At 35.5% G+C, this 14,879-nt stretch overlaps 1 protein-coding gene and 1 long non-coding RNA gene across 3 annotated transcripts in view; one reads left to right on the top strand and one right to left on the bottom strand.

Annotated features, from left to right (window-relative positions):
* Positions 1-14,879, top strand: part of LOC133276571 (uncharacterized) — a 787,535-nt gene that overhangs the window by 25,992 nt on the left and 746,664 nt on the right. The window lies entirely within an intron of this gene.
* The window catches only part of TBC1D22A (TBC1 domain family member 22A), a 169,894-nt gene that overhangs the window by 100,184 nt on the left and 54,831 nt on the right, over positions 1-14,879 (bottom strand). The window contains exon 9 of one of the 2 annotated variants that reach the window (XM_061467491.1): positions 3,349-3,458. In XM_061467491.1, coding sequence (XP_061323475.1) covers positions 3,349-3,458 — 110 coding nt within the window. The remainder of the gene's footprint in view (positions 1-3,348; positions 3,459-14,879) is intronic. The other variant, XM_061467492.1, reaches the window with a different exon arrangement.

Here is a 14,879-nt window from a genome sequence, read left to right as displayed (position 1 = left end):
GTGAGGAAAGAAGAAGTAATAGATACTATGTGTCACAAAACCCAAACGAGAAATACATGTTTCTTAATAATATCTTTGACAATTTTGGAACCAAGAAAATGATACAGCCGGGATGAGTTTGTTTTCTCTTAAGAATAATATAGGGATACAAATACAATCATTCTTCCATTGCACTCTTGTGCATTTGAAAGACACACACACCTAACAAAAACAAAGCAAAACAAAACAACCTATTTAGCTCATATGAATAAAGAATTTCACAACAGGACCCTAACTGTTATCAAAGTACACTTTTAACTTATCCAGTACTGGTAGACCAGTACTTGCATCAAATGTAAGCCTATGCTGATGCATAAATCAAGAGAAATATTCTGCAGAGATTCTTCAACTGCACTTATCACCACATCACATAGTCCTCTTCTTTAAAATCCCCGTACAGTTTATTCAGACATCTCAAAGTATCAGTAGTCATACATGAGCCTCTTGTGACACACCTTCACAAAGTAAATGTAATGGGGCTGCTCCCAATCTGTTCATCCCCAGTCTGCACTGACATTGGGGATTGCCCCAACCCAGGTGCAGGACCTTGCACTTGGTCTTATTGAATTTCATAATGTTCGCGTGGGCCCACCTCAGAGTTGTCAAGGTCCCTCTGGATGGCATCCCTTTGGCAAAACAATCTTTATTCTGTTTTTTAACCTCTTCCTTTTAATTATAAGATTCCTTATTGGGTTAGTTCTCCCAGCCAACTCAACCTGCAACTACATGACCATTCTATCTTGATAAGTAAAGTGTTATCAACACAGAAGGGAACCAAAACAAGAGAATGGGAATAAAAAAAACAAGTAAACCATTTCATTTCAGCAGTACCTGTCAGTTGCACTGAATTAACTGTAACATCATTAGTCACACCACTGGCATAAACTTTCAAGCCTGCTTTTGATAGATGAGCGCATCCTTTTTGATAGATGAATACATCTAATTCATAACCATTCTATTTATATAACAGCTTAAATTTTCATCAATGCAGTTTAATTCCATTACAATTAATTTCAGGATTCTGCTTATCAGTACTTGACAGTTTTGTACCAAAACACAGTTTTAAGGATAAAATACGCAATCTCTGAACCTCTTTTTCTAGAAAAAAAAATAAAAATAACAAACACAGCAGCAGGCCTGTGACAAAAGATGTTCCAGAAACAGGTAAGACAGCTGGAGGGCTTGCATTTCTTTACCTGGCTTTCTTCCTTTAAAGTGGATTTCAAGTTCTTACTTTTGTCTTCATACGTTTTTACATATTTTGGGTATGTGGTCAAATATTTTAAAATGTAGTAGTTCTAAGAGACTGAAATAAGAAAACCGTCATTTTTTACAGGAACCAACATTAGAAGATGACTATGCTTTTCAACACTGCTACACAAAGCATTGAGCTACTTATTTGATCTTTAACCAGGAGACATACACGTAAAATACCTTAAAAGAAGTCAGACTTCTGGTTTTTTACGCAATTTTACACCAATTTTGTTACAAGTTTATGCCTTAGTCAACCTGCCTTAGCCAATGCAACATTTGTATTAAAACATAAGTCATAGGTAAGAATATGTTAAAGCACTTTTAAAAATACTAAGTACCGTAAGGAAAGAAATAACAGGCAACAAAATGCAATCAAAATAAAGAATCTGGAAACCATTAATTTAGTTTCACTGAAAAGTACAGCAGTACAGCTTCAATCCATAGGAATTTTTTTATGGTTATTCATATTTTATGATGATTTATTAATGATGGGAGGATAGCCATTTTTGACACAATCTCCAGAGTCTTTGCTACATGAAAGCCACTTGGAAAACAAAACCTCAAATTTTCAAGCATTTCTCCAAAGCACTTCAAAACAAATGAATTTACATGAGACCTATCTAAACGATTGAATATAAGAAGTACAGTAGAAGCATTTGTCCATCACCTCATCTTGTAACAGAATGTTAGGAATAAACTAAAGTTTTGCTATCCCTGCAACCATTGCTATTGTCATGAAAAAAAAAAAAAAAACCTGAAACAATTTCACAGAAAAGATCCTCTACACTATACAAGTAACTTGTTTGAATAGCAGAGAATAATCACAAAGAGAAGGTACAAACACAGAAAAAAAAAAGAAGCAGCAGCAATCTGCTAAATATTTGTAACTGTAATTTATTTTCTAATCAGCTCACTGAAAGCAGCAAACAAACCCTGACTGCAAACATGTGCCTCCCAAATACTGCTAACAAAAAAAAAAAGGCCTTTGTTGCCAATGCAAAATACAAGTCATCATGTTTCAGAAACTTTCCATTTCTAGCAAATGGTCAATTTTGGTCCCATCAGAACCCAGGAATTCACAACAGCTATCATTTTAGGGCATATATTCTGTGGTTACGAAATCATATATTCTGTGGTTACGAAAATTACTTTCTATGGCACAGATGGCACAGGTCTTAATGACACAGATCTGAAAAACAAATATTAGTTAAATATTATTTGATGCCTAATGCGACACAAAGCCTATAAAATTCAATTCAGGTAATTTTTTTACAAATTGAGAGGTTTCTATTTTACAGTGTGTCAGCGCTGCAGCACAAAGTGTTTAAATCTGCTAAATATCAAATGCAGATATTTGGACTCTCACTTAATCCATGGTAGATTGTATGGATTCCTCACATAAATGCAAGATGTTCAGCTACATATTTACTATTCCTTGTAGATCTTTCTAATCTTCATAAACTTACATGGCAGTGATTGCAAATGTGTACATACAAATCCATCATTATTAGTTGCAACTTGTTGTATTGAACAGAAAATGGTTCTCCCATTTATAGCTTCTCCACATGGAAGGAATTCAAACACGTGGTGAAGTAGCATCAGTATCAAGCTTTAAATAAATGTTTTACAAATATGATCATATTTTCAGAACTATTGTTTAGAGTTTGCTATATTAATGACTTTAAAATGAAGAAATAAGCCAGCTTTTCATCAGCTCAGTGAGGCCATTTTACTTTGAGACTTGAGCAAATGTTCTCCATGCTTGGTGACGGAGATGTCCAACATGCCTCTAGAATTGGAGATTTCAACTCTGCTCTCAAACACCATACTTCCATGAAACATCTGGCTATTTTAATGAAGAGAAGTTGCACAATTTTTTCCTTCCTTTTCCTTTCTTAATACTATGCCAAACTTCCAGCAGATTTCTCCAATGTGAAAATCTACTTCTCCCCTGTTTTTCATAGATGCACTCTATCTCAACAGCCTTAAAATATTTCAAGGCCATGACATTAATCAGTTAACTCTACTACTTACAGACGGGAAAAAACAATTTACCTGAATGCCATCAAGCAACTTGCTCATGCACCAGTAACTGTCAGCTTCTATGTTCTGCAGCACTTCTTCAGGCAGACTGGAAACATCAAAATTTTCCACTTCTTCCTCTTCTGTTTCAGGAAAACAGAAAGAGAATCAAGTCAATGAAGTGCACAGAATAAATAAAGCAAGGATGATGAAAATATCTGAAAACAAAGACAACCACTACTTATCTTCTAGTCAAAAACTTCAATGCACACTTACTTTAACAGGGACTAAATGAATCATTTATTGCTCAACTGTGTCACCTAATGGCTTTAAATGTTAATGAATACTCAATTTCTTGCAGACTGTGAAAAACCCAAACCATGCCCGGTTAACCAGAATTAATATATAATAAATTATTTCATTCTAAACATTTCACACCTGAAGGAGGATCATCAGAAGCACTTTGAGAGCCCTCAAGCTATGTATGAGCAATCTACAGAACATGGCTGTGTTTGCATCACGTACAGCAAAATATGTTGCCAGTCTTGGCAGAAGAAAAAGCCTTGAAAAATGCTTTTTTAGAAAACCAGTGAAATTTATTTAGAAACCTGACTACAGCTTTTTAAGGAGGGTTTGTTTTTCAGGCAAACATTTGGAACCAGAAGGAAATCAGATAAAAGGAAACATGATTCCTACCCGTCACTCCCAAAAATACCATGATTCTCAATACTGGAAAAGCACAGAATGACACCTATTTAATTCAACACATGAGTATGTTAACAGAAATGTGCATTTTGCTATGAACTGAAATTTACCACCTAAGCCACACCATCTTACTTTTAAAGCATGGCATCTGAATAAATCCATCTTGAACACTAAATGTGCTGCCTTGCCAGCTAAAACATAAAGCTCCCGTACAGCCCTAGAAGAGAGTTTAACACAAGTTGGGAATGCTCCAAGTAAATGCTGTAGCTTTCCTCTTGCAGCAGCAGCTCAGAGTGTTTTACTGTATCAAGATAAAAACCAAAGATGTCTTTCCCAGCCCTGGTTTCTTCTCAAGGAGGGGAAGGTGCAGAAGAAAGAGGTGTTTGATTCAACTTAAACCAAAGAAAGAACTTTTTCCATTACACAACTGCAAGTAAACGGTAACAGAAAACAAGGATATGTGATGCCTTAAAACTCCTCTAATCATCTGTCTCATAGGCTTCTGTAATGACATATTGCAAAGCTAAGTACACCTTTAGATTGTCATGCTTGATTATGCTGCCTTAAAGCACTTATTTGTCAACTGGTAATAATCATGAGAATTACACGTTATAAAATAATTTTAACATAACAGTGATTTTACCACCACTAGTAGACACTGGTGGCAAGATGTCTACTTACCAAAGGCCTTCTTGTTTGAACTGGTGTCCATATGTGGATGTGCATCTTAGTTTTGCATTATAAAGTATTATTCAGCTGCAGGACAAGGAGATTAGGCTGTGCTAATAAAAAACTATTGAAGATATTGGGAAACCTGGTAACTAAAACAGGGGATTGCAGCAGAGACTCCATAAAATAAAAGCATTCAATGCTCTCAGACATAGCAGGACCGTAAGCAATGCACCTGAAGTCACTTAGTGGGTAAAGAAATATCACCTTTGCCACCTTTGCCTTGGAGTTCAGTTTCAAAAAGCAGTTTCTAAAATGAAATTACCAAACAGGTACCCCACATATTTTAAAACATCCTATACAATAAACTCATCTATAACACTGCCTTGCAGAAGAATGAAGAAAAAGTTAGTAGCAGACTGCAACAACACATTTTTTTGACAGCCGATACTTCTGCGAGCAGGAAGAAACTCCTTATCCAATGTCAGCAGCATACTCCTCCCAGCAAAAAGGGGACAGACCTACCCCCCCAGAAGTAAGTATTATACTCCTCCCCCTGCAATGGACAGCAGATTCTCACAATTCTCTGTGGAAAACAGAGGCAATAAAGGCAGTAACTAGGAGGCAACACCCCCCCAACATCTTTCTGTTGAGTTCACTTACTTTATTAGACTTTCCTCATGAAAGACTGCTTCTAGCACAAACTTGGTTTCCTTTCACTCTGCAAATCCAACCCCTTCAGAAAAATCATGTTAAGAGAAAAGCCTAGCATCATATAAAAGACAAAAGTTTTTTCAAAGTAAAGATGCTTAAATACAATGGTGATGACAAGAGAGGATTGAAGGCAAACAGACCAACTCAACAAAAAACCCAAAACATGCAGCAATAAAAAAACTTAACTCAGGCTACACAAGTAGTTAAGGTGATATACATTTGGCAAAACCAAGCCAAACTGAACTGCCACTTCCACAGTTCAAAAAGAAGACAGCAGAAAGGTCCCTCAAAGTCTAGAAAAAACAGCAATTTTTTATGAATGTTAACATGTCCTTTACTAAGTCCACTAACAGAAAAGTTTACTAAGTGTACTCACAAGGCTTACTCCCAGAAAGACTAAAAATTATTAGACTTAACATGGACCCAAAACAAAAGGCAATTTAAGATGGCAAGTTTCATACCAGCCTGTGAAAAACTCAATATTATCTACCTACTTCCAATCTCATGTGCCCTGAGATTTCACAAAATAAACAAGAAAACCCCACCATTTTCAGAAGCCCTTTTTAACAGTTCAGAAATTAAAATTAAGCATGAATATTCCCATTAGTTTATAAGAGACTTTTCCAGACAGAAGATTACTTATGTAACCTCTACAGCAGGAACATTATTTTTGTCATATCCTATTCATGTTAATTCATAAATGCCTTACAGTTATGCAGTTTATGTTTACTATATAGTCATAAACCAGAGTCCCAGTGGAAAAGCATCTAGTTATTTTTTTTTCATTTTAACAGGTAAAAAAAGTGAGTAACCCATTCTCCCTAAACCTCACAATATCTACAGAAAAACCAATAAATGAACCAAACTTACTCATATTTATATAAAACAAAAACATATATTGAACTTTATTCAGCTTGAAAGAAGCAGTCTTCAGGCCTTCGTTCACAAAACATTTGCTGAAAGAATAAGATTATGACTACTTAGATAATGTTCCTTTGCAAATTTCCTGCCTTTGAGCAACTTTTCTTTTCATGATACTGCTATTGCATTTCTGAACAAAAAGGAAGTTATAAATTGTAGCACAACACAATAACTCCTCTACAGGTGGGCATGAAAAGATAACAAATGAATGAGCCTTTTTATCTTCTCTTTCTCATCTTTCTTATCTTACCTCTTTTTTGTCCTCTTTCAAAATCTACCATTTCATACCATATGCTCATACTAGCATTTAAACCAACAAAAAAGCTGAAGACACACCTAACCATTGGAAGTGGGTGTCTTCACCTCCCTCCACAGCCAATGCAGAAAAACAAGTAGTGACCGTGTCTTGTTCTAAAGCAGAAATCTAAAATAAATCAGATGAATCACATACAAAGAAAATCCTGGGTTTGTCAATATTAGCTATAACTTGAACTGAAAAGGAATGCCTTTTAATGCAGACCTCTAAACTTTGGAAGTCTATAAGGACCCATCAAAAGTATTCCCATCCTGTGACTGAACTATCTACAACAAGTGAAAACAGAAGGCTGCAAGAAAACAACAGCAGTTTGAGAAACAAGGCTGAAGCAGCTTGGACAGCAAAGATACTCAAGCATTAGTATTTTGGGGAAAAAAGTAGATTCTAATTGTTCTAGTAACAGAGGACTAGCAAATTGGAAAGACTTTTTTTTTATTCCCAGCCCATCCTCCAAAAATACACTTTTTAAGAAAAAATTTCTAATGATTCCAACTACTTTTCATCATGGGTATGTTCACCAAACACAAAGGATGTCACGACAGGCCCTTCTGAAAAGGACATAGGTCTGACGCATATTCACCATTCTAAGTAGAGTTCTCCTTTTTCCACAGGGAAAAGAAAAATGGGTTAGAGACAGAAAGGCAACTATTATCAAGTTCTTTCTGCTCTAGTTTAGGTGACCCTATAAATCAAAATATACAGATAGCATTCAAGAACCGTTCAATTCTTTCACCAAAGGAATCCATAGCCCCAAAATATAATACCACAGACTCACAAGCTCAACCATTAGAGACATAAAAATAGCACTTCTGGGAAGCACTCATCTAGTTTTCTTGTTCTGTCTCTCCCTTTGGAAGAGGCGTTCAAGAACACTATACTTTTACATGGCTTATACTGACTTATCTTTACTGTTTTCATAAGCCTCAAACATAAAACAGATATGCAGGATTTTTTATATGTTCTTTAAATATATAAGCTGCTTCCCATCCAATTTTCATTCCCATTGTGTTTCTCATGCATCAAGTCATCTCTACTAATGTCAGATAATAAAGCTTTGACATAAAAAAAAAGTAAATGTGTTAGACATTCAATTGTATTTCAGTAACACTCTAGAAGTATTTATCCTATGTAAAACAACTGTCTCAAACTTTTGCTTAAAACTGCGCAACTAAGTATTTCAAAGAGTCTGTCAAATTACTTTAATAACTAAAATACATTTTTCATTAGATCAGCTATGTAGCATGTTTTTGTATATGCTATATTACCTGGTACTTTTTTATTTAAATGAGGTATATGCTGAACAAGGAGAAAAATCCAGACGCTAAATCTACTGAAGAAGACACAACATTGCAAAAGCCACCAACCAACCAAGTGGTCAGTGACATGCCATGGTTTCTGCTGCATCAATTCACCTTAACTTGCTGCAGTTTTTTGACGAAGTTCAAAACTGACTCCTAACGTGAACAACCTGTTTCAGGGAGAGCTGAAATAAAAAAGGCCATCATTTTCATGACAAGCTTCAATTAAGGAACACTTGATTGGCAGACTAATACACAAAATACAGTCTACATAAAGTTTATTCATTTATTTGTGTAGGCACATAGTGCAAAGTGCTGCTTCTTATTTCAATTTAACACTTGTGCTGGAAAACGATTGCAAATTCTTGTTTTAGATAAATTTAAATTTTTCAAGGAGTGAAATCTGAGAGAACAGGAATATAAAGATTAAATAACAAGAATATGGAGGCAAATAGCAGGACAATGTGTACATGTATCAATATCCAGGGAGAAAAAGATCACTGCAAAAATTCACAATTAAAAATCTCGCAGCAACATTTATTTTCTTCAGTTTCCTGCAGAGATCTTTATTGTGTTATCTATGTTATTGTAGAAGACAGTAAAACAGTTGCCCTGAGGAAAACTTCTGTAGAATGGAGTCAATAACATGCTGATCTGAATATGTGCATTGCCGTAAGCATAGTATTAGCCGTTTTTCACTCATTCCTAGCTTATGCTTCCAAAACTTCCCACAGTGCAAAAAAGAAAGAGTAACTTTTTCTAAACAGCTTTAACTGGATCCATTCCCAAAGGCAGAGACAGAAGGATGAAATGAAAAATTAATATAAAGTATTAATTACAAATACTTCCAAATGTATTTTTCCAATGACAACAGAAAATACACACACGCTAAACATAATACTGCTTTGTCTCCATTGAAAATAGATTTTTAGCCTAATTGCTGATTTTGGTGGAAGTTGTTAAAAATGTTAAAATCAAGTTCATGTCTCATCTGTGTCTTTAAGAAGTATTTGATTTCTTAAAAAAAAAAAAACAAAACCAAAACACACTAAAATAAAAAAGTGCTTAAATTCACCATTTCAGCACAGATCATAGGTAAAGCAGCTGTCATTACAGGCAGATCAAGTCAAACAATATACATTTTTGCATTAAAGAACTGGAAATTTTTAATTTCAGAGAGGATTTTATTTATGAAAAAATCATATCCTGAAATAACACTAAAATACTGAAAACTGATATGATTTAAATGGGTTAATGATATTGCTACAGTAACTAGCCACCCTCTTAATGCATCCAAACGGCCAGCTGTGTCCAACCATGTTCAAATGCAACAAACAAAAAAGCAACCTGCATTCAGAATTTCTTCTAAACCAATACTCAAGTCTTCACAAAATGGGAAAGAAATTAATGTAATGTGACAGTTTTACTACTTCATTACACTAAGCAAGCTCATATAAAAAATGTCTCTATTAAATAAAGCATACATTCTTTCAAAGGGAACTATTTTTTAGTGAAAGAGGCATTTAATTGGGTTATTAATATTTTAATTTTAGCTCTTTATCTTGAAATGGTGTCTCAGCACTCAGAATAAGGCAAAACTCAGATGAATGCACTGAAGTGGAGGCAGGGGATGAGACGGATGGTGATATGAGAAAGAATCAGTACACCTGCAGCCCAGAAAGCCAACTGTCCCCTGGGCTGCATCAAAAGGAACATGGTCAGCAGGTTGAGGGAGAGGATTCTCCCCTGCTACTCCACTTTCATGACACCCTGCCTGGAGTATCACATCCACCTTTGGGGCCCCCAACACAAATGGGCTGTGGAGCTGCCCTAGCTGGTTCAGAGAAGGGATAAAAGATGATGAGAGGTCTCAAGCACCTCTCCTATGAAGACAGGCTAAGTGAGTTGTGCTTGTTCAGCCTGAAGAAAAGACTCTGGGGAGACCCTATAACAGTCTTCTAATACCTCAAGGGGGCTTACAAAAAATCTGGAGAGGGACTTCAGGGGAAAACAGTGATAGGACAAGGGGTTACAGCATTAAACTGAAAGAGGGGAGATTTAGATTCTTTACTATGAGGGTGGTGAGACACTGGAACTGGTTTCCCAAAGAAGTTGTGGCTGTCCCACCCCAGAAGTGTTCAAGACCAGGTTGGACAAGGTTTTGAGCATTCTGATTTGGCGGAAGGTGTCCCTGCAGAGGTACTTGTGTGTATGAACTTTGCTTTGTTGTAATCTACTTTAGATGTTTTATTTTCAGAAATATCTAACCTGAAAGTTACCTGCAAAATATACAAACTACAAAACTATACACATACATATATACGCAAAACTATATTGCATGCAGAGATGCACAGTAACATCTACAGAATCTTATATATCCTACTTCAAACTCGGTTTTCAAAAAGCCTTCTGAAACAGCTATTCAGTCACTGCTGCATTAGTGCAATGTTTTCCAAGGAGATCAGGACATAATAGAGCATTTAAATGTAAATTTTTTTCAGTAGCAATTACCTAATTAAATATGTACATAACCACATCAGTATCTCTCATTGAAAACAATCCTAATTACCTATTTATCTGATAGAAATAGCTTTTGAGCTATTAAGGATTAATCACCAAAGTAAAAAGTTCCCTTTCTTTACAATACTGTAGTCACAAAGGTAAAATTAAAACTAAAAAAATAAACTTAACTATCTCATCAGTCCAGGCTTAGGTAAACATGACCTTAATGCATTTCAAATATTCCCCTCTTCTGAGTCATGTTCTCCCATATGCAATGTATTGTTGACTTGTCTGGTTTAAGACTGTTAATAATATTACACTTGTTTTCAATTGCTCTGCAACAATTTCCTTAAGATGCAAATGGAAGAAAAATAAATATCCTTTCTACATCAGTATAAGAATGTTGTTTCAAACATTAATCATTTTACTTTATCAATATTAATTCTTTAAATATGAGAAATGTTATAAAATCCTCTGACCTGGAAAACAAGGTCAATCACCAGCTTCAAAAACATTGTAAGCTTGATTACTTTGACCTAATTTTTAGGCTCATAAAAATTAATATATGACCCTGAAAGTACTCTCAATTTATTCTATCACAAAACAGTAAATACTTCATACACTTATTCTCTAATTCCAGACTTTCCATAACAGCAATCAGTGAATCATTGAGAGTCTTTCTTCAGTGGGCCTACATGCTTGCAAATGAGATTTTTCTACTTAGGCTTTTTCCAGACTAGATTTTAATGCTAATCTTTCCCCCCACACACACTAAGTAGTCCATAACTTGTCCTTAATTCCTACTGTACATACCATGTAGAAATAGGCCTGTTTTTAAAAATCATCAATTTATTTGAAAAATAGGGAAATCCTCACCTCATGTTGCATGTTAAATGATTCCTCATAGGCTGCAGACACAGATTACTGCTCAACAATTCAGATATGAGAAAGATTAAAAATATATTTACTACTTCAACAACTCTACCACCAAAACAGGATACAAAAGAGAACTAAGTAAATCAGGTGGCACCAACAGGTCTTTGATACATAGAACTTACATAATGCCAAGTATGAGACTGGCAGCTGAGATATCTGCCTAGTAAAAGCAGCTTACATTGAGAAAGAAAGGTATAAGCCACATCCTTGAGTATGACATTATTGTGAAAGAGGAGCCTTCAAAGCTTGTAAGATAACAGCTCTTCTTAAAAATGTATTTTAGCAACAATGAAAAACACAACATTCAGCACAAATGCTTCTCAGAGAAATCACTTCAATAGATTTACTGCTGTCAACCAAAACAGGTTGCCAGGGATAAGTGGTGCATGTGATATCAAATTATGGGACTAGTAATTAGCATCCAGTATGCATGATGAGCACAGGATGCTGATGAGCATTTTCTTAGAATGCCTGATAACGGAGTTTCCTGAGAAATCCAAAAGGTGCTTGGAGAATAGGAAATGAAAGATTAAAGGTTGAACATGTCTCCCAAATCATATCTTTTAATTACCTAGTTTTTGCTTATCACTTAGTTTTTTTTAAAGCATCAAGCTTATGTATGCTCATATGCACAAACACACAGAGCACAGAACTGCAAGAATGGGTAAGAGTAAATCATAGCGTGGTCAAACAAGTCTAAAGGAAGTCTCAGTAACACAGGCCTTACTTGTATTACACAGTCAGATTGGTTACAAGGCTATTTTAGAGACAATCACTGTAGGATTGTATTTTCTTAAATAGAAGAACCTTCAAAAAGAATCCATAAGTTAATGTAAATTTAACAAACTGGGGGCAATATCAACTCTATTAAATGCAAATTTAAAAGATTAAGAAAACAGTCTATGCATCTACATATGCAAGGGTGAATTTGAAGTATTGAAAATTGATACTTCTTACATGATAGTATTATTACAAAAAAAAAAACAACAAATGGTCTTGCACATAATTACTTAATATTATAAGGTAGGCAATGAGAACTCATTTGAACAATCTCATAAACAGAAGTATCTTTCATAAATTACCTGGATAACTTAACCAGGCTGAATGTTGAACTTGGGTAAATTTAAAAATAATTAAAACAATCCAAGAAATGGTATGTAAATATAAAACCTTTCTAAAATGCATAAGTTTAATTTTTTCAGTGATGAAAGACTGAAAAATTTACAATTGTCAAGTAAGCTCAGCAACCATTTACACGACAGTAACTCCATATAAATATAAATGCACCCAGTCATGAAAAAAAAAATTAACTTGTTATTGTCACTGAACTGAGCAACTAAATATATTCTCAAAGAAAAATAGGTGGCAGGGGAAATAACTGTTTTTCAGTGACATCAAATGCACAGCTCTGACAGCGGCAGTTAGCTGCAAATCCAATCTGTGCAATATTGGTCAAATTTCTTAAATATAGTGACTAGCTTCCTTATATTCTGATCCCCATGTCATTCACAATGAATAAGACAGACATCCACATAACAGACTTCTTGACTTATTTGCAACAGAACGTAAGTAACGTGTATTATTTGCACTTTTTAGTACAGATTGTATATACTGAATTAAAAGAAGCATATTTGTAGAGAATGAATTCTTGACTGCACAGGCAGCACTATTTGTTATATTACTTGTCAAGTGCATTCCTTGAAAGCCAACCATATCCTGAGCTGCATCAAAAGGAGCGTGACCAGCAGGTCGAAGGAGGTGATCCTGCCCCTCTACTCTGCTCTCCTGAAACCTCACCTGGAGTAGTGTGTGCAGTTCTGGTGTCCTCAACATAAAAAGGACATGGAACTGTTGGAACAAGTCCAGAGAAGGGCCACGAGGATGATCAGGGGACTGGAGCATCTCCTGTATGAAGACAGGATGAGAAAGTTGGGGCTGTTCAGCCTGGAGAAGAGAAGGCTGCGTGGAGACCTCATAGCAGCCTTCCAGTATCTGAAAGGGGCCTATAGGGATACTGGGGAGGGGCTATTCATTAGGGACTGTAGTGATAGGACAAGGGGTAACGGGTTCAAACTTAAACAGGGGAAGTTTAGATTGGATATAAGGAGGAAGTTCTTTCCCGTTAGGGTGGTGAAGCACTGGAATGGGTTGCCCAGGGAGGCTGTGAATGCTCCATCCCTGGTGGTGTTCAAGACCAGGTTGGACAAAGCCTTGGGTGAGATGGCTTAGTGTGAGGTGTCCCTGCCCATGGCAGGGGGGTTGGAACTAGATGATCTTCAGGTCCTTTCCAACCCTAACTATTCTATGATTCTTCTATTCTATGTTAATCTGCTGTGATTTACAATTTCCCAGTTAAGCTGCTACATACACATCTATGGCAAAAAAGCCACATGGCTTGCTTTATTCATCAGATTCAATAGCATTTTTACATGCTCTACAGGTACTTATCATTAAGAAATAATCCCACATGGTACAACCTCTAGGAAAAAAGAAAACTGCTCCATCTATTCAAAAATAAAGAGTATGATTTTTTACTTTCCTTCCTCTATGCTACCGTAAGAAAGAAGTGTCATTAAATTAATTAGGGTTACTATAACAAAATGCTGTAATAAAGTGACTTTTTACCTCCTAATTAACTGAAGATGGAACAAGCAAAAGAACATTTTTGAACTCAGATATGTCTTTGATGAGAATACAATTCATAAGGCAGTATATGTAATAAGTATTGGCTTTTATCAAAACTAATTGCTATAAAATCATGAAGTATTTTCTGTTTCTATGAAATAAGGCAATAAAAGCATATGGAAGAAAAACTTTTGTAAAAAAACTGTTCTTCCCCCCCCCTTTTTTTTTTGTGCTAAATTACTGAATTTTTCACTTTTGCTTTACAATTTCAGATTTATAAAATTTCAGATTTTCCAAATTAAAAACAATCAAAAAATCCCCACAATGATGAAGCCCAATTACTTTATGATGACTATGATTTAAAAAGGTTTGCATTTAAACTTCAAGTGAAGCCCAAATTAAAATGTTTCCGCATACAAACTTCTGACAACTGCATTTCTGTATTTGAATTGATTTGAAATCTATAAAACATTAACTAACCATATATATCAGTGAAAATAAAAGCTGTTTACAACTGTTTAAAGCACTGATTCACCTACTTTAAAAGCCTCTTGGATCTTGATATGCTACTCATCTATGAAACAGTATTTGAATGTTACATTCCTGACATTTGTATAGCCTGCTATCATTGCCTAAGCAATTCTTTCTCTTTTAGCTTTTCTTCCTGTGAGTTACTTCATAACAAACACACAAAGTTGTGATATTTGGATGCCAAGAGCCACTGAAGACATATCCCAGTCTGCTGGAAAGTGTGCTTGAGAAGATTTAGATCTGAAAGTGCAACCACCTCTGTGCTGCTTCATTATAAAAAGATGATTGTCAATTATAACTATAGGGAGACCATGGGGAGAGTAAACGGATGCACCAGCCAGAACTAA

Source organism: Pezoporus flaviventris, unplaced genomic scaffold (genome assembly GCF_033815535.1).
Source record: "Pezoporus flaviventris isolate CSIRO_AGI_PZ_B2104156 unplaced genomic scaffold, CSIRO_AGI_Pfla_v1 ptg000045l, whole genome shotgun sequence".
In the NCBI taxonomy this organism is placed as follows: Eukaryota; Metazoa; Chordata; class Aves; order Psittaciformes; family Psittacidae; genus Pezoporus; species Pezoporus flaviventris.
Note: the sequence above shows the minus strand (reverse complement) of the source record. Positions and strands in the feature narration are given on the sequence as shown.